The sequence below is a fragment of the Stigmatopora nigra genome, chromosome 10, assembly GCF_051989575.1.
Source record: "Stigmatopora nigra isolate UIUO_SnigA chromosome 10, RoL_Snig_1.1, whole genome shotgun sequence".
In the NCBI taxonomy this organism is placed as follows: Eukaryota; Metazoa; Chordata; class Actinopteri; order Syngnathiformes; family Syngnathidae; genus Stigmatopora; species Stigmatopora nigra.
The window spans coordinates 11,936,852-11,957,843 of NC_135517.1; the positions used below are offsets into that span (position 1 = coordinate 11,936,852).

Consider the following 20,992-nt stretch of genomic DNA (forward strand, 5'->3'; position numbering starts at 1 on the left):
TTATTTCTAAGGGTGTGAAATTCATTTTCCTCACAGGGCGTTGAATGTGAATTTAATCATCATATTATTTATTCAATACATTATTTTTGTAGTAAATTACTAAATCTAAAGGTAGAAGTCCTGGTAAACAATAACAGCCCAGAATTGAAGGATACAATTAATTCATTTTTATCCCTGTTTATCTTTGTCAGTCGACCGTTCACACTCACAATCCTACCGTCACCAGATTGAAATGAATGCCACGCTGCCCCCAACAAATCCACGCAAAATAATCACATCACCACAAGGTGGCTTGGCAATAGGAAAGGATTTATTCAAAGAAAGTATGAATTTCGGTACTGAGTTTCTGCCAAACTTACCAACCAGCGTTCGAACAGCAATGCACTGATCAATCACTTCCCATTTTTAATGGATGGAACATCCTTCACAGCACAAGAAGAGATGTCTAATTACTGAGGTCTCCGGCTATAGCAATAGACCACCCCCCACCCCTTCACTCCCATTCCCCTTCAAAGTCCAAGATGCAAGTATTCGATCAATGAGCGCTAATTATCATCTCACCCTCTGCTTAATTCGACTCCATCTTCCCTTAATGAACTTTTTCTTTTCCCCCTGCCGCCTACGCTTTTGGTCCAGATTTTCGCCTTGGTCATCATCAACAAGGGAATAATTGCATCGATATACCTTGTGCACAAATCTCAGTTAACTATACTTCGTTCTTCGCAGAGGATAAAGAAAATATGCTGACGAAAATTGTTATCTCATCACTGTAGTCCACAGTTTTAGTGTAATGCTTATACATACACACATTTGGTACCTCAATCCAGACATAACCGAAAGTCAAACCCATCAGATCTATTTTCTGAGGTCAGTGAATCAAAAAAATCTCTGCAAAAGACAGTGTTTGAGTACCCAGCTGTGAGGCTGACCCCTCCTCACACAACCTCCCGCCGAGCGACCCACCGCAGGCATTTGGAAAGCGACAGAGGTCAAGTAAATCGCCTCTGTTAGATGTGAGGTCATATTATCCGCCATCCTCTACCATTAATGATCTTAAATGGACTGGCCGCGGGTTGGTATTCTGGAATGTGGAAGGGTCTCGCCACCCGCCGACTGGGCCAGATGTGAGTGTTAATATTGATGGCTGATGAGATGTTGATAGCCCAACGAGACATAAAAATGGACGTTATAACGCAGCTGCAGATTTACTGGTTGACCTCCTGATTTTCAAGTCAAGAAAAGAAATGACTGCATTCCTGAGTTAAACTGTCAGCATCATAAAACATGAATTATTGTTAAATCTTTTAAGTAACCTCACTCAGAATAAACACTTATAAAGCATTTAAAATACCCTAAAGTACTTGGAAGCGCCTCAACTCCCAAGATGCTCCCTAATTGCAACGCCGCTCATCGCAAATAGATGGCATTCTCTCTCTCTCTCTCTCTCTCTCTCTCTCTCTCTCTCTCTCTCTCTCTCTCTCTCTCTCTCTCTCTCTCCTTGCCCGTCTTCTTTCGAAGTCTCCTGTCTTCTCCTTGAACAACTTCCCGCAAAAATTCTAAAACTGGATTTCTGTAATAACTTGCACTCGGGTTTTCAATCTAACTTTCAACACACAACAAGGATGTTGCATTCACTCATGCCTCTGTTGCATAATTTTGACAAGACATGTCGCTGTACACCATACACGGCAATTCACAGACAAATTAATACCACACACAAGTGTTGGGCAGATTAATTCATGCTTTTTTTTTTAAATCGATTTTTCGCCAGTAACTCAGATGCTGTAGTCAGGTGACCTGAAGGCAGTACATAGTGTATACACAGGCATAAAATACACAACTGCATCAGGCTTGAGGTGTAACACCAGGGCCTTCTGTGATGCTGCAATGTCTTGAAGTCTTCTTGCCCGCATGCCGCTCTCGGTTGGACTTGCTGAGTCTTGTCTGCATTCCACAGTGTGGCTCAGAGAGAAGACACTTGTGGAAAATTCCGTGGCATCAGTAGCCTAGTAGTGTTAAAAGTTTGGTTCTCCAATTTCCATTGGATTTTTTTTGTTCAGCTGACTTATTTTTTCTAGCAAAGATTTGTTTCTGTAAGGGGAAATATGATTGACACTGAAAGGGAAGAATACATTAGGTTTATACTACCTTTTTCAATCTCATTAATAACACTAAAATGCTTACATACATTAACCACAGGGAAATGTGTGTATAATATGTTCACTCAAAGTTTTCTCCCTCTTACACATAAAACAAAGAGGGGTGTTAAATTGTATTTTAAAAACAAAAACTGTGAAATATACATTTTTTTTACCTGCACAATGTACATCTGAGTACAATGTAAATGAGACTATTCTAGCAGTGTAGTTGAATTTGAAAGCATGTATCTCCAAATGTTCTTTTCTCTCTTGTAAAACTAAATGTATTTTCTTTTGCTTCAGGGGAAATGGAAAATTTTAAAATCCATGGACAAAGTTCAATGAATGGCAATCATCTCTACATTTTGCAAAACTGAGAAAGGTAAGAAAATTGTTATTTCACACAGCATAATCTCTGTCTTGTAAAAACCACAATTCAACAGGCTACAGTATAGTTTTTAGATTCTTTTAAATCCACACCACTTGATATTCACTAAATCAAACAAAACAATGCTAAAATACATGTTTTATCAAGTCAGATAATCATGTCTATGTAGCAAAAATCATTGTAGGAGATTAAAATCGAAGTGTTTTGCCGAATTAAGTCACAAGTCGCGGTAGAGAAAAACAGCACCTCGGGGACATTTTGGATCATGTGCAAAAACGCCAGTGAGAACCCTCCCTTGTGATTACCACTGCCAATTTTCTCTACTGAAATATTCAACTCAGTGACCCAGGCGCTAGCTTCAGAGGGATTTTCAAGGCAATTCATTTATGGCGCTCCTTTCACGATGATTCACGATTCCTTCCTTCGGCAAGACGCTCATGCCCGTTCTTGCAATTCTCCACCAAACTCTCCTCCCCCATCCTCGCTCGCACCTGTCAGCCGGCCAAGCCCCCGAGGCCTTCGGGGTGCCACTCCCAGGCCTTCAAGTGTGGTCCTCATATAGATCACAAACATTGTAAAGCTTGTTTGTTAGTGGCTTGGTGGTTTTACTCATGCAAAAATGCCCACATAATGTCAGATTTTTTTTGCTGTTTAATGCTTATCGGCATTTGGGAGGCGACAATGTGGAAGTGCAGGTATTTGGTGACGATAGAAAAGGCATGAAATGAGCCCCTTCCCCCCAGTTGCTGTGTTGTTGGCTTTGCCTGAGAGACATGGAGCTCGCAGTGCATTCCAGGCAAGTTGCAACGCGACAAGCGAGTCAACAGTCAAAGCGCACAAGGAAGTGCTTCAAAAACATTCTCCATTGCAAACCAGCGTTCACTTTTATTTAAAAGCTAACATGTTTATGAAAAAGTTGGTGTCGTTTTTTTGTAAGTACTTGGTAACTAACGGGTGCAGAAAATGACATTCAATAGAAGTATGTACTACAAGGGACAATGATATATAAAGTTCTAAAGAATACTATACTACTACTAATAATAATAATATTGATGATGCTCATAATGATAATAATGATAATAATAATAATGCCAGAGAAGAACACATTTTAAAAATTGCTTATTTTAGTTATCAAAAGAACATTTCAATGACAATATTAACAACTATTGCAAGTTGTGATGCTTAATTTTACCAAGGAAATTTGCTATAAATGTTAAAATTTTACAAGAGTGAATTTTGCAACTTTAATAAAAAATAATATGATCATTAAAAAGGAAGTTTGTTTAATAAATAAATATTGAGGAGGAAAAAAGTTTGGACTAAAGGCAAAGTTGTTTTAAAAATACAAATTTACTTGATTGAGCTTTTAATCATAATTAATCATAATTAAAAACAATTTAATCATAATTAAAAAAGAAAAAGTGTAAATATTTTGTCAGCAGAAAAATTTTAATTGGAAAATTTGAAATGCAGTTTTTAATGACAGTAGTGATAAATTCACTCCAAAAAAATCTGCCATTTTCATTTTAAAAAATTGTATTGTGTTTTTGCTTGTTGAAAAATAATAACTATTAACTCTACAGCAACAACCTGTCTATAGAAAAACATTCTCCTATTCTTAGCTCCACACTGGGCTTGTCAGTACTGCACTATCGTGAGTCATTCTTTCCTTGGGATAATTAATATTTGCTTGGGGATATTATTATATTGTCTCCATGTACAAACAGTAAACAAAGAGGGGTCGACATGTACCCCCAAAAACTTTTCCCACTTGTATCTGAAGGTTCTATTGTCACGTAGTCCCTAAAATTTAATTGAAGATGAGCTGAATTTGCCTATTTTCAATCATTTTCCAGCTCTTCTGACCATGAAATGTCAAAATACCCACACATCGACTCAGGATTGTTCCAGAGTAACACTTTTAGGTGTGGCTCATTGGGGCAGGACCGAAGGAGTGTGGGTCAGCTCAGGGGCGGGTTTTCCTCTTGTTGCCGCCATATCATTGGTGGAAGCGGGGGACAAAACGGGCCGTACCTGCCACAGGTAAACAGACGGCCGTCGGGATTTACTGAGACGTCGTCCAAGAAGCCTCTTGTCTAGCCGTGTAATACTGTTACTGTTGTTTTTGTGTGTAGTTTACAGCCAGGTAAGTTTTGAAGGGAGTTTTTAACCATGTTGTAAACGAAATATGCTTTAATAATGAGTTTGTTTGTTTTTTTTTATTCTGTTTTGACAGGGGTTCTTAGTCATGCAGGTGGAATCGTGAATTCTACGAATCTTCCATGTATTTTATCCTTCATTCCACCGGAGTCTGTTTATCTGTGCCAACCAGATTTCAGTGGTTTGAAGAGTAAGAGACATGGAACTTGTCATCTTGAAGAATGCTTTGTGGTTGTTGTTGTTTTTTTTTTTCAATGCTGATCATTAAGTTGGAGGGAAGTGGGACTTCTTTAGTGTGGAGATACATGATTATGTTTGTGTCTGTAACAGTTTTGCACAAGCACTCAAAGGAATTTTTGGATCACAGCCAAAACTCCATCGACTTGTTGAGGAAAATCCTTCAATTCAATTTAGTCAGAAAGGAAATAAAATGTAGAAAAGATCAGAAGAAGAAGACGCAACAGATAAAATATCAAAATCTGTGCCTGAACACCATCTAGTGGCTGTTGCCTGATTCCCCCCAAAAATCTATTTGAGAATTTGATTGTTTATATTCCTAAAATGCTACAAATTGATTGGAAAATAATTTGTTTGCAGTCATTTTAGTTTATTATTAAAGATATTTGATCTTGATAATACTTTCCCAGATTTTTTAATATCAAAAGTACCTGCAATATAACTGGAGGTTGCAAAGTATCATGAATCGTTGCTAGCAAATCAAATAAATGTATATTCTTGAATACAATAAAATAGAAAGAAAGGGAGAAAAATAAAGAATGACTTCATGGGGAAAATAATCGTTTCAGTTAGTTTAATGCACTTTAATTTGGTGCACATCTTTAAAAAAAATAAAGTCATAATAAAATTTATAAAAAACAGCAAGAATCAATTTAGATATTTTTTTTGTTGTTTCTTGAGGGTTGTCGCCTCCTGCTGATAATAAGCCAAAATGCAAACATGCTGATTCATGCATTCATTTCCTATTGAGTTTTTCTTTTCATTTTTTTGCTGATAATTCTAAAGGAAAGAAAATAGTAAAAATTATTTTTATTTAATCAAAATGTAATTATTTTTAGAAAAATTGACTTTTTTTATAAATACACTTTTAAGATGCATTGCAGTTATATTAAAAAATACACGATCCCTGTTCATTCATTTTCTGAACTGTTTAGTCTTATTTCAATCTTTTATTTTTTTTAAATTACCAGAAGTTGCCATAATATAACAAAACAAATGTATTCTATAAAAACATACTATAATCATAACAAAATTAAAGATAGATATGTACTGCATTTGATGTGCAGAATGTAAAATAGTAGTATTGTTTTCAATTTGTTAATGCTGTAACATAACAGTCAAAGAATAGTTTTAGTTTCTAAAAGTAAAGTCAAGTCATTATATAATATTCTTCCTGTGTACAGCGGGACGAAAAAAAAGTTTGTGAACATTTTATAGTATCAAAGGTTTTAATTCATTATATGCAGTTCATATGAATATGTGGTTTAATGAACCAACACACAAAATCAAAAAAAAAGGGGTTATCTCAACAAAATCACACCCAAAATATATATTTTTCAATTTTCATCAAAAGAGAGCTATCATAGCATTCCATGGGTTTAATTACATCCCCTGTGACATCGTTATCCATGCAGCGTCACTTTAAGTAGACTGTTAAACGTTGTGATTATAATGAGGATCAAAGCACAAAATCAAAGACCTTCCACTTGATTCACGTACTTTTTCGTTCCATTGCAGTTTCTGAAATGTTGGACATATTGGTGGACATCTCCTTGACTACTTTGACCCTCACACCACAGCCGAGCCTGCCGTTGACCTTCCTGTTGGACGCGATGATGACGAGCGGGCTGAGCGCGGCGTAGAGCGACGAGAAGAAGATGCGCAGATCGGACACCAGCGAGTTTCCCATGGTCTTCCTAAAGGTGAGCGTGTACACCCAAAGCCCATTGTCTACACCATAGAGGACCACGTACAGAGTGACCAGGGTCACCACGGCTTTGGCCGCCCTCCGCTGTGACCCGCTGCCGCTGCGTAGTCCCTTCACCTGTTGGCCGTGCTTGTAGAGGAACAGCAGGATGATGAGGCTGCTGAGGGTCATCAGAGCCATGGGCACGACGTCTCGGCCCACCTGAAAGGCCCCATTGACCTCCTTAGAGAGCTTTGACGGGAAGTTGACCATGCAGAACTGGACGTTGATCCCATGGAGGGCCGAGGCAGACACGTTCCTGGCCCCGATGGAGAAGAGAACGGCGGCGGAAGACATGCAGGTGTTGATCAACCAGAGGACCAGGAACACCAGGCCCAAGTAGCGAGCGGCCTTGGTTCGGACGTTGGCCCAACATGACCCGGGGGATGCCACACTCAGACACTGATAGGCGCTGAGGACGAAGGTGAGCCAGATGGAGAGGGAGCGTGATGTGCGGTAGATGAAGATCACGCCTTTGCAGCCGGCGTCGCCAAAGATTTCGGCCAGGCGGAAGGACGCCAGGGTCTCCAGGAGGCAACGCACCGCCACCACGTTCAAGTTGACGCAGGCCAGGTGGAGCACGATGGCGTCGGCTGCCAGTAGGTGTCTGTCGTGGTAGAGCGCCGATAGGAAGGCCAGGATCACCGCCAGGTTACCGGGGATACCCACCACCGTCAAGGACAGGTACAGCATCCCTCGCACCAACTCCTCTGATGGCATTCTTTGACAAAATAACAGTATTTTTTTTAACATTTAAAATAAGTCTTTGGATTTTGAAGTTGACATTTAATTACTGCAACATTAGAAAGGAACCTTATGTCAAAAGCTCATTTTTATGATCAAGGTGTCAATATTTTATCAGGATATAGAGCAATCAAAAACATATTTAAAAAAGAAAAACTAGTGTTAAAATTGGAGAATATTAATGTGCATTTTTAGATTCAATCTGTAACAATCCGAGAATTAAAAATTTTGAGAACAAAATAGAAGCAATTGAAAATTATAGTCGTACCTAAGGAAAGAAATGTACATTCAGCTAAAAAAAAAAAAAAACGTTCATGATTAGTTGTCACATTTTGAGTCTTGTATTTTCAGCAGAGTACGTGTATAATTTCAGGCAAATATATTTGTTTTTAAAAGGACGTTTTATAACAACAATAGTTGTATATATTTCAGGGAAAGAAAGTTCCTTCTTTGGTTTAAATTGTCTGGAATTTACAATTTTTAAAAACGAAATTGTTATATTTCTAACAAATACAAAATCCCAATCATTTCTTCGATTAGTCGTCAATTTAAAATTTTAAAAAAAGGGTGTCTTTTGTAGTCCATCCTATAATTATTATAGTTACCCACTCCACCAATGCATCCGTCCCAATCATTTTTTCGATTAGTCGTCAATTTAAAAAAAAAAGGCTGTCTTTTGTAGTCCTTCCTATAATTATCATAGTTACCCACTCCACTAATGCATCCGTCCCGGCCCCGCATCCGCTGACAAAGCCGCCAGTGACAAGGAGGACCTACCCGGACCTCGACGTATCACCCCCTCCTAAAAGAGTCCCTATGCTTGTCCTCTATATAACCGCTTGTCGCCCGAGCATCCAATTACTTCAGATCAATGCAGATGACTGCTTCCGTCCCCTCGGATTCATCATAGTGACAGGTTTGTTTATACAGTATGTTTGCTGAGTTACATCAAGTTTATGCTTTGATCCATTTGAACCTGACCCCCCCCCTCCCCTTTTCAGAGTTGGATGGCATCTTATTTTATCAGTTGACAGGAACACGTTGTTTAAAAAAACTGTCCAAGTTGTCTACTAGAATATAATTGGAAAAAGCTACATTAGTATTTTTCTTTTTTTTTTTTGGTCAAAATGATATAGTGATGCGTTGGAAACAAAGATTACTCGTAGGGTGAATAGGCTGAAATTACCGTTCGGGGTAATAGTTTCCCTGTCCATTTTAATTGGGTTAGGGTTAGGGGATGAATTATCATAAAAATGTAATCAATCTGGATTGACATTCCAAAATGCAGGATATCAATCAACATCATCTTTTAGATATCCTGTTTTTTTTAATAATTTCAATTAATGAAATGATTCAAGAACATCAAAATACATGACAATTTTGCTTTCCATCTTTTATGCTTTACTTGAAAATGCATAATACTGACATTTTCAGATGAGAACACATTACTTTTCCCTTTGCTTCAAAACCCCATGGATTATTGTTAGAATTTTTACAGGCTGCAAGCTGTGGACGCCTGCATTTAATGTTTATTTCTTAGACAGTTTGTATATAAATAAATAAGTACAGTTTTCTTGGAGAATATCTTGTGTGCAGCTTGCAGTCTAAATGACGATAAATAAAACAGGCAATTTAATTTAATTACACCAGAATTGTTAATATCTGGAAATATTGGTATAGTTGTCTATAAAATTAATGATTTACACTTCTTATGACCAGTCAATGGTCGCAATGTCAACTGTAGCAAATGAGTAGAATCTCTGATCAGCTTGTAGTGGTGCTAAAGCACTATGATTCAATGCATTGCAATACAGTAATCCCTCGAATATCGCGGTTAATGTAGACCAAACACGGCCGCGATCATTGAAAAATTGCGAAGTAGGGTCACCCCTATCATAACTTTTTTCAGAAATGAGTCCTAGTAGCAAAAGTGGCTTCCACTTACGAGTTTTGGCGTGGATTTTCACATTTTTATGAACTTAAAAATAATAATAATTAGAATAGAGAAAAAAATCACTTAGTAGTGAAAATGCAAAAATCAAGGGATTACTGTTAGAATGATACAAAAATTGCAAAGTGCAGGCATTTTTTTCATATTTTTAAAAACACTAGATCTCATTTGTTTGTGCAACAGGCCATCACACGTTTCCTTACTGTTTGCTCAATCAATGGCTGTTGTCCCAAGTGGGAGTTTTCACATTCCCGACTAATGATTTGCATCCTTGCATCATGTTTATATCAATCAGCCACCCTCGATTGTAATTATTGCGATGGCAGTCCACTGTGGAGGACGTGCTTGAACTTGCCATTTTAATGAGTGCTCTCAACGTACTGGTACTTTGAAAATAACAACTCGCTCCCAAGAGAAAATAAGCTTCATTTAAACAAAAAAAAAACACTTCACAAATGATCAGCAAAGGAAATGTAATTCACCTCGTCGTGTTAGGTGTTATTGCGTGTTAAGTGGAAGTTTAAATGAAAAATAACAACAGGTAGTCCCCAAGTGGGCCCTCAGATGACTTATCCCACTAATTGTCTTGGTCCTCTGCGTCACTAAACGAGTCCGATTATTTCGCTTCAATTAACTTATCACCTTTGGGGTTGGCTATTATAACACTTTAGGAGATTTTAGAATAAATTATTTTAACTGAGAAGGCTCAGCTATAATGAACTTATTGTAATTGCTATTAATGGCGGCTAATATGTTAACAATTTCAAGCCTGTCAGCTTTGTAAGTCTTTCAGTTTGCAGTGTTTTAAATACTTTCTTGGCAAATTAACTCCTAAATTATGCAGTATCTTTTTTGTGATTATAGTATTCGTAACATGGTTGCATGGGCCAGTGTGCAGGTAACTATTCTTATAATGTGAAACTGTTGGTTTTTTTTTTGGTTTTACCGTAAAAGGAAGTTTTTTGTAGTTTATTTTTTTACACCAAGGTAGCTGCAGTCTGCTTAGGCCACTTGTTTGAACACTACTCAGCTTTGTGTTTCTGCTATTTCTGTCCTTTAAATCGAAATACATTGCCCTCAACACTCCGCAAATCTGCTCTTTTTCTGTTTGTTAATCCCAGGTTGTTCAAATGTCTTGCAATACAGCTTCCACTTTGACTCCAGGAGAGAAAATGGTCATGTTTTGACATCAAGAGCAGCTTAAAAGTTCATTTTCAATGTCTTGGTCTAATCTTGGTCTCGACCCCAGGAAGTAGGGGTTCTGCTTTGGTCTGGTACTTAACACATGGTAGCCTTCAATATCAGGAATGTGAAAGTAAAAAGAAGCCCTTGGTAATGATGGTACTAATCTTTCTGTCAATCACTGACAAGCATAAACATTTTCAGGATTTCTCTGGAATTGACATAGTCTCACTCCGTCATGTCTCGGACTCCCCAAAAACTCAGTCTTGGTTCTTTCTCGATGTTGTCTTTGCCCTTGGCTCCCAAAAGTCTTCACCTTGGTTAAATCAAGTCTTGGTGCTGCATAATATACAATTCATTGGGAGAAATCTCAAAATTGGAAAAAATGGATATTGATAGTATTCCCTAGGCTACTTTCCCACAGAGACAATTGTTTTTTTCTCAGTGTGCGGATTTTTTTTGGCCAAACCTCTGGCCAAATTAGATCTCCAAGGATGTTAGAGGCTATAAGTGTTGTCTTGCTTAAGAGTTAACAGCCTCTGTGCTGTATCCGTCCTCCTCTAAGAATGGTTTAGGCGGTGATCAATTGTTTCAGGGTATCAACCGTGAGATTCTTGAGCGGCCCATTTCTAGCATTTGTGCTTCTCCGTCAAACAAGTGGTTCAGGTCAAGCTAAGATGGACCTGTGTAAGGCCATTGAAGGTGTTTCCTTCCTCTTGCAAACAGGAATCGGCATCTTGGGGAACACGGTGGTGCTCCTGGCATACGCCAACATCCTCTACACCGATCAAAAGCTTCTTCCCGTGGACATGATCCTATGCCACCTTGCCTTTTCCAACCTGATGATCCTGCTGATCCGCTGCGTTCCCCAGACCATGACGGTGTTCGGGCTCACCGAGCTGCTGAGTGACAGCAGCTGCAAGTTGGTAATTTACGGCTACCGCGTCGGCCGGGCGTTGTCCATCTGCCTCACCTGCACGCTCAGTGTGTTCCAGGCGTTGACCATCGCCCCTTCCACCTCTCGCTTTTCCTGGATGAAGTCTCGCCTCCCTTCCTTGGTTCTTCCCACCTTTGCCGGGCTGTGGTTTTTGAACATGGTCATCTATATTTCCGCCCTTCTCTTTTCCACAGCTCCACACATTAATAGCACGGTGCCCGCCTTCACGCTGAACTTGGGTTTCTGCCTCATGGACTTCCGAGACAGCATGCTATACATTGTCCAAGGGGTCATCGTCTCTGGGAGGGATTTCTCTGTGGTGGCCCTGATGTTGGTCTCCAGCGGTTACATTTTACGTCTCCTCCATCGTCACAGCCACCAGGTACGGGGTGTCCGTCGCTCCCATCCGGCAGAGATCAGGGCGGCCAAAACGGTTGTCACCCTGGTCGTGCTGTATGTCTTCTTCTTTGGCGTCGATAACGTGATTTGGATCTACATGCTGACCGAGGCCAACGTGTCCCCGGTGGTGGCGGACATCAGGGTGTTCTGCTCGTCTTGCTATGCATTTCTCAGTCCTTACTTTATCATATCTTCCAACAAGAAGGTGAAAGCCAGAGTTGTGTGTGTGGTCGATCAGGATCAGCTAGCCTCAACGGAAGCTCCTGAGTCAAAATGACTCCTTTTCTTTTCTTTTTTTCAACCTATTGTTCTTCCAGACCTTCTATAAATGTGCTTTAGTGAACTTGAAGACTGAACTCTTCATGTATGCCTTTAGAACTTAAGGCATTGTGTTGTTTTTATACATTTCTTTTATCCAGTGTAAAAGCTAAATGTGACTGTTATTACGCAAACGTTCATTCGCCAAGATGGCGCCGTTCAAGCGGGTGCCTGTGGCAGTAGCTCTGCACCAAGGGTGTCAGACTCTTATGTTTTTCATGTTTTACAGCCCTTCTATCATTTTTTAAATGACATTTTAATATTTCCTAATACATTCCTTTTTACTTTACTTTGTACTTTATACTTTTTACTTTACTGTTTTTACAACTTTCCTTGTTCTGTTAGCCTGGCATCTTTCGGCCACTTCTTTTTTTTTTTCGGGAGACCAGCCAGCCATGCCTACGCTGTCACACACATGGAACTAGCTGTTACAAAACGCAGCAGAAGGAGCAACACCTTGGTTCCGCCGGAGGTCTGGAGCTGGACAAAAGTGCTGGGAGAAGAGGCAACGCTTCTGACCAACCATTCCATCGTGGGATGGGATGGAAGAGCTGTCGGCTTGATAGAATTATGTATTTATTACTATAGTATAGTAAGGCTTTTCTTTTAAAAAACGACATAGTATAGTAAGGCTTTTTTCTTTAAAAAATGACAGTATAGTAAGGCTTTCATTCTTTAAAAAATGACATAGTATAGTAAGGCTCTTTTTCATTAAAAAATGGCATAGTATAGTAAGGCTTTTTTTCTTTAAAAACGACATAGTGTAGTAAGGTATTTTTCCTTTAAAAAAGACATAGTATAGTAAGGCTTTTTTCTTTAAAAAAGACATAGTATAGTAAGGCTTTTCTTAAAAAAACAACAGTACAGTAAGGCTTTCATTCTTAAAAAAATGACATAGTATAATAAGGCTTTCATTCTTCAAAAAATGACATAGTATAGTAAGGCTTTCATTCTTTTAAAAAAATGACATAGTATAGTAAGGCTCTTTTTCATTAAAAAAAGGCATAGTATAGTAAGGCTTTTTTCTTTAAAAAATGACATAGTGTAGTAAGGTATTTTTCCTTTAAAAAAGACATAGTATAGTAAGGCTTTTTTCTTTAAAAAAGACATAGTATAGTAAGGCTTTTCTTAAAAAAAACAACAGTACAGTAAGGCTTTCATTCTTAAAAAAAATGACATAGTATAGTAAGGCTTTCATTCTTTAAAAAAATGACATAGTATAGTAAGGCTCTTTTTCATTAAAAAAAGGCATAGTATAGTAAGGCTTTTTTTCTTTAAAAACGACATAGTGTAGTAAGGTATTTTCCTTTAAAAAAAAGACATAGTAATACTATGTCTTTTTTTTAAAGGAAAATACCTTACTACACTATGTCGTTTTTAAAGAAAAAAAGCCTTACTATACTATGTCGTTTTTAAGAATAAAAGCCATACTGTACTGTCGTTTTTTTTTTTTTAAAAAGCCTTACTATACTATTTCATTTTTAAATAAAAAAAGCCTTACTATACTAAGTATAGTAAGGCTTTTTTTATTTAAAAATGAAATAGTATAGTAAGGCTTTTTAAAAAAAAAAAACGACAGTACAGTATGGCTTTTATTCTTAAAAACGACATAGTATAGTAAGGCTTTTTCATTAAAAAAAACAACATATTATAGTAAGGCTTTTTTCCTTTAAAAAAGACATAGTATAGTAAGGCTATTTTTCTTGTAAAAAAGACATAGTATAGTAAGGCTTTTTTTTTAAATGACATAGTATAGTAAGGCTTTTCTTAATAGAACGACATAGTACAGTACTTTTTTTTCAATGATCATGTATAGTAAGGCTTTTTTATGACTATATTTCAATTTAATGAGTTCATGATTGATGCTTCTTATGTGTCACAGCTGTAGCTGCATTAAATGCTTCATTGCCATAAAATAGTTATTGGGGGTTAGGTAAATTCAGACGTGGAAGTATAGTTGTGAAATGTGCGACCTGCCATTGACTAATACACGTTATTATGAAAACAATGTTTTTGTGTGTCTGTATCTTTAATAGGCGTGGCCGAGATCGGAGTTTGAATCGTCGCCATTTTGCAAAATGGCGGATGAGCCTGCACCAGCATGCGTGTGGAGAGTGGAGCAACTCAGAAGTGGCGATTTACCGAATAAATACTTGATAAACTTCTTACAGGACAATCCTGTGCAATCGGTATGTTGTCTTTTGGAGATTTCGAAACTCCAGTTCTCATTTTAAGAGTGCTTTTTGACGCGAGCATGCTTCGATGGCGTGATGTAGCCCTAACGTGGATGCACACAGAAAAATGTTTGCAAACCAATTGGCTACATTGCATTTCCTCGATCTCTATATATATGATTAAAAAGCAACAATTCCGTTGTATTTCAGATCCTCAACGAGCACAGACTTCCAGCATACATCAAAAATGAGCATATTGTCGACGCCACGACAAGCTGTTTGTCAGCAAAGTGAGTTTTTATTTCCATTTTTGAGTTTATCTATTTTTCTCTATTTGTGTATTAATTAATTATCGGCGTTCAGTATTGACGGCCTTATTCGATTAGCATAGTTTTTCATTGATGCGTTCAAATTTTGAATGAAAACGCAAAGTGGCTTGATATTGAATTGTTTTAATAGCAACAACATGTGGATAACTCACCCACATAAGTGCAAGGAATAAACAGTACACTTATAAAGTATAGACCTTAACCCTGGGCTTATTTTCCCTTCACTTTATTAAAGGAAGACCTCAGTGCTAGGACCTTATCATTTTTATCTTTAAATGTGGTCTTGATAAAGCCCAAGTAAGACATTCATTCAACAATAGCACGTGTCATTTTTTTACTCTAGTTTAAACATATAGGAAAATAACAATATTTTCCCTCCGTGTAAGAGAAAAACTGAAACAACAATGACTTTGGGGAATATTTATTGTTAAAAAGATGAATTGATCTTGCATGATTGACTGAAAAACTCATCCAGGATTAAATTATGTGGGTCATTTCTGCATCAAAATGTTTAGATAAGCAATTTTATAATCATGCTATGGTGTTTTGCAGATGTTTAAAGCCACAGAGACGGCGGAAGCTGTCAAAATTTGACAACAATAAAGAAGCCAAGGCAGAAGTTTTGGATGAGGTAGGACCTGTGTCTCAGGTTATTTTAATATTTTCCATCTAATGCAGGGGTCAGGAACCTTTTTGACTGAGATATCCATAAACAATTCAGTGTATAATGTTATTTCTTGAGACCCATTCTCAGAATTGAAAAGTAAAAATATATGAAAATGTAAAGTACAGTCTTATTTTGACAACATTGTTATGCTGTTGCTAATCAATCAGCATCAATGAGATTATGCATGCAGAAGATTAATGAATAACTAAATTATGAATAAAGTGGTGCTAGATGAAGTTAAACACCAGTGTCACTACTATTGGTGTGTTGAGGACTCAGTTCTCTCAATAGGGATTTGCATATATACTCTTAGATTAGTGGAGAGTAATGTGCACCCATGGAAAGAGCTATATGGCTACTTAGCCATAGGTTCCCTACCCCTGATGTAATGTATACTAATCAACTCATTTTGTATCTTTCTTCTCTTCAGGGTCTACCAAGTTTACCGAATAAATGCCAAAGAAAGGTGACAAGACAACCATCCCCCAAAAAGCTGACACGGTGAAACTACTGGTGTATGGGGACATTGTAGGACATAGGTCAGTCTTTGACACAACATCCCCGTGATCGCCAACTCTGGTCTTTGAGGGCCCCTATCCAGTATGTTTTCCATATCTCCTGGCACATCTGACTCAAATGATTAACTCATGAGCAAGCTGCCTAAGAACTTGATTATTTGATTTGTGTTGATGAAGACATGGAAAAAAGACTGGATAGGAGCCCTTGAGTACTAGAGTGAAAGACCTGGGTCATTTACTGCAGACAACAAGAAAAAGCATTGCAGAGTATGTCAAATAATTCAATTTTTAACCCTCATGTGGCATTATTGTTGCTTGCCTTTTGCAGTGAGATAGAATCTGCTGACTGAGCAAAAAAGAGAATGGTAGCTAAGTAATATTATGAGAAAGACAGCACTGGTAAGTATTCTTTTTATTGAAAATACCTAACAGTAGTTTTTTTACATAATTAGTCACAGTATAATATTGTTGGACTTGATCCCTTGACTTTTTTCCTCTTCCAGAACTCCAACGCCAAGGAGGATTTCTTGTCCATTTCCTGAGGGCTAGTTGCTGGAGGACTTACAGGAATCCAACTGAAAAGGCACATTTTTGTGTTGAAAAATAAATGTCCTTGAATTAAATACATGCAGATTCTTCATTTACCTAGCAAAATAACGCAACTAATATATACATGTACATGCACGTACATGTATATACATGTACATGTATATACATGTACATGCATATACATGTACATGCACATACATGTACATGCATATACATGTACATGCACATACATGTACATGCACATACATGTACATGTATATACATGTACGTGTATGTACATGTATATACATGTACATGTATATACATGTGCATGTATATACATTGCATGTATATACATGTGCATGTATATACATTGCATGTATATACATGTGCATGTATATACATTGCATGTATATACATGTATATACATGTACATGTATATACATGTATATACATGTACATGTATATACATGTATATACATGTACATGTATATACATGTATATACATGTACATGTATATACATGTACATGTATATACATGTACATGTATATACATGTATATACATGTACATGTATATACATGTACATGTATATACATGTACATGTATATACATGTACATGCACGTACATGCACGTACATGTATATACACGTACATGTATATACATGTATGTACATGTACATACATGTATGTACATGTACATGTATATACACGTACATGTATATACATGTATGTACATGTACATACATGTATATACATGTACATACATGTATATACATGTACATGTACATACATGTATATACATGTACATACATGTACATGTATATACATGTTTGTACATGTATATACATGTACATGTATAAACATGTATATACATGTACATGTATGTACATGTATATACATGTACATGTATGTACATGTATATACATGTACATGTATGTACATGTATATACATGTACATGTATGTACATGTATATACATGTACATGTATGTACATGTATGTACATGTATGTACATGTATGTACATGTATGTACATGTATGTACATGTATGTACATGTATGTACATGTATGTACATGTATGTACATGTATGTACATGTATGTACATGTATGTACATGTATATACATGTATGTACATGTACATACATGTACATACATGTACATACATGTATATACATGTACATACATGTACATACATGTATATACATGTACATACATGTACATACATGTACATACATGTATATACATGTACATACATGTATATACATGTACATACATGTGTATATATACACATGTGTATATATACACATGTGTATATATACACATGTGTATATATACACATGTGTATATATACACATGTGTATATACACATGTGTATATATACACGTGTATATATACACATGTGTATATATACACATGTGTATATATACATGTGTATATATACATGTGTATATATACATGTGTATATATACATGTGTATATATACATGTGTATATATACATGTGTATATATACATGTGTATATATACATGTGTATATATATACATGTGTATATATATACATGTGTATATATATACATGTGTATATATATACATGTGTATATATATACATGTGTATATATACATGTGTATATATACATGTGTATATATACATGTGTATACAAAGACATGAACATGTACATGTATATACATAGACATGAACATGTACATGTATATACATGTATATACATAGACATGTACATGTATATACATGTATATACATAGACATGAACATGTACATGTATATACATGTATATACATGTATATGTATATACTAGTACATGTATATACATTATGTATATACATGTACATTTATATACATAGACATGAACATGTACATGTATATACATGTAAATGTACATGTATATACATGTACATGTATATACATGTACATTTATATACATAGACATGAACATGTACATGTATCTACATGTATGTATATACATGCACATGTATATGTATATACATGCACATGTATATGTATATACATGCACATGTATATGTATATACATGCACATGTATATGTATATACATGCACATGTATATGTATATACATGCACATGTATATGTATATACATGCACATGTATATGTATATACATGCACATGTATATACATATACATGCACATGTATATACATATACATACATACACGTATATACATACATACACGTATATACATACATACACGTATATACATACATACACGTATATACATACATACACGTATATACATACATACACGTATATACATACATACACGTATATACATACATACACGTATATACATACATACACGTATATACATACATACACGTATATACATACATACACGTATATACATACATACACGTATATACATACATACACGTATATACATACATACACGTATATACATACATACACGTATATACATACATACACGTATATACATACATACACGTATATACATACATACACGTATATACATACATACACGTATATACATACATACACGTATATACATACATACACGTATATACATACATACACGTATATACATACATACACGTATATACATACATACACGTATATACATACATACATGTATATACATACATACATGTATATACATACATACATGTATATACATACATACATGTATATACATACATGTATATACATACATACATGTATATACATACATACATGTATATACATACATACATGTATATACATACATACATGTATATACATACATACATGTATATACATACATACATGTATATACATACATACATGTATATACATACATACATGTATATACATACATACATGTATATACATACATACATGTATATACATACATACATGTATATACATACATACATGTATATACATACATACATGTATATACATACATGTATATACATACATGTATATACATACATGTATATACATACATGTATATACATACATGTATATACATACATGTATATACATACATGTATATACATACATGTATATACATACATGTATATACATACATGTACATGTACATACATGTACATGTATATACATGTATATGTATATACATGTCCATGTACATGTATATACATGTACATGTATATGTATATACATGTATATACATATACATGTACATGTATATACATACACATGTACATGTATATACATACACATGTATATACATACACATGTACGTACATGTATATAAATGAACATGTACGCACATGTATATAAATGAACATGTACGCACATGTATATAAATGAACATGTACGCACATGTATATAAATGAACATGTACGCACATGTATATAAATGAACATGTACGCACATGTATATAAATGAACATGTACGCACATGTATAGACATGAACATGTACGTACATGTATAGACATGAACATGTACGCACATGTATAGACATGAACATGTACGCACATGTATAGACATGAACATGTACGTACATATACATAGACATGAACACGTACGTACATAGACATGAACATGTACGTACATAGACATGAACATGTACGTACATATACATAGACATGTACATGTACGTACATAGACATGAACATGTACATACATAGACATGAACATGTACATGTATATACATAGACATGAACATGTACATGTATATACATAGACATGAACATGTACATGTATACACATACACATGTACACACATACACATGTACATGTATACACATACACATGTACATGTATACACATACACATGTACATGTATATACGTGTACATGTATATACGTGTACATGTACGTACATGCACATGCATATACATGTACGTACATGTATGTGCATATACGTGTACATGTATATACGTGTGCATGTACGTACATGCACATGCATATACATGTACGTACATGTACGTGCATATACGTACATGTATATGCATATACATGTACGTACATGTATGTGCATATACGTGTACATGTATATACGTGTGCATGTACGTACATGCACATGCATATACATGTACGTACATGTACGTGCATATACGTACATGTACATGCATGTACATGTATATGCATGTACATGTATATGCATGTACATGTTTATGCATGTACATGTTTATGCATGTACATGTATATGCATGTACATGTATATGCATGTACATGTATATGCATGTACATGTATATGCATGTACATGTATATGCATGTACATGTATATGCATGTACATGTATATGCATGTACATGTATATGCATGTACATGTATATGCATGTACATGTATATGCATGTCCATGTATATGCATGTACATGTATATGCATGTCCATGTATATGCATGTCCATGTATATGCATGTCCATGTATATGCATGTACATGTATATAAATGCATGTACACGTATATACATGTACATTCATGTATTAACATTCATGCATATACATGTACATGCATGTACACGTATATACATGTACATGCATGTACACGTATATACATGTACATGCATGTACACGTATATACATGTACATTCATGTATTAACATTCATGCATATACATGTACATGCATGTACACGTAT

The 20,992-nt window shown here is 35.8% G+C and overlaps 3 protein-coding genes across 5 annotated transcripts in view; 2 read left to right on the forward strand and 1 right to left on the reverse strand.

The window, feature by feature from the left end:
* LOC144203035 (peptidyl-prolyl cis-trans isomerase FKBP3-like) overlaps positions 1-16,514 on the forward strand; it is an 81,733-nt gene extending 65,219 nt beyond the window's left edge. The window contains exons 4-13 of one of the 3 annotated variants that reach the window (XM_077726228.1): positions 2,442-2,520; positions 6,442-6,626; positions 6,888-7,094; positions 7,152-7,354; positions 14,238-14,390; positions 14,586-14,665; positions 15,257-15,335; positions 15,802-15,910; positions 16,218-16,288; positions 16,393-16,514. In XM_077726228.1, coding sequence (XP_077582354.1) covers positions 14,280-14,390; positions 14,586-14,665; positions 15,257-15,335; positions 15,802-15,876 — 345 coding nt within the window. In that variant the 5' untranslated portion in view covers positions 2,442-2,520; positions 6,442-6,626; positions 6,888-7,094; positions 7,152-7,354; positions 14,238-14,279 and the 3' untranslated portion in view covers positions 15,877-15,910; positions 16,218-16,288; positions 16,393-16,514. Of the gene's footprint in view, positions 1-2,441; positions 2,521-6,441; positions 7,095-7,151; positions 7,355-14,077; positions 14,391-14,585; positions 14,666-15,256; positions 15,336-15,801; positions 15,911-16,217; positions 16,289-16,392 lie in introns of those variants that run through there. The other 2 variants (XM_077726227.1, XM_077726229.1) reach the window with 2 other exon arrangements.
* Positions 6,416-7,516, reverse strand: ora2 (olfactory receptor class A related 2). Its single transcript, XM_077725571.1, has one exon. The coding sequence runs from the start codon at positions 7,421-7,423 to the stop codon at positions 6,416-6,418; it is 1,008 nt and encodes a 335-aa protein (XP_077581697.1). The 5' UTR covers positions 7,424-7,516.
* On the forward strand, positions 11,018-12,758 carry ora1 (olfactory receptor class A related 1). Its single transcript, XM_077726711.1, has one exon. The coding sequence runs from the start codon at positions 11,225-11,227 to the stop codon at positions 12,158-12,160; it is 936 nt and encodes a 311-aa protein (XP_077582837.1). The 5' UTR covers positions 11,018-11,224; the 3' UTR covers positions 12,161-12,758.
* Positions 16,515-20,992: the final 4,478 nt, after the last annotated feature.

Bases quoted from the DNA above. Each gene is read 5' to 3' on its own strand.
- ora2 (XM_077725571.1), bottom strand. From the start codon at position 7,423: ATGTTAAAAAAAATACTGTTATTTTGTCAAAGAATGCCATCAGAGGAG.
- ora1 (XM_077726711.1), top strand. From the start codon at position 11,225: ATGGACCTGTGTAAGGCCATTGAAGGTGTTTCCTTCCTCTTGCAAACA.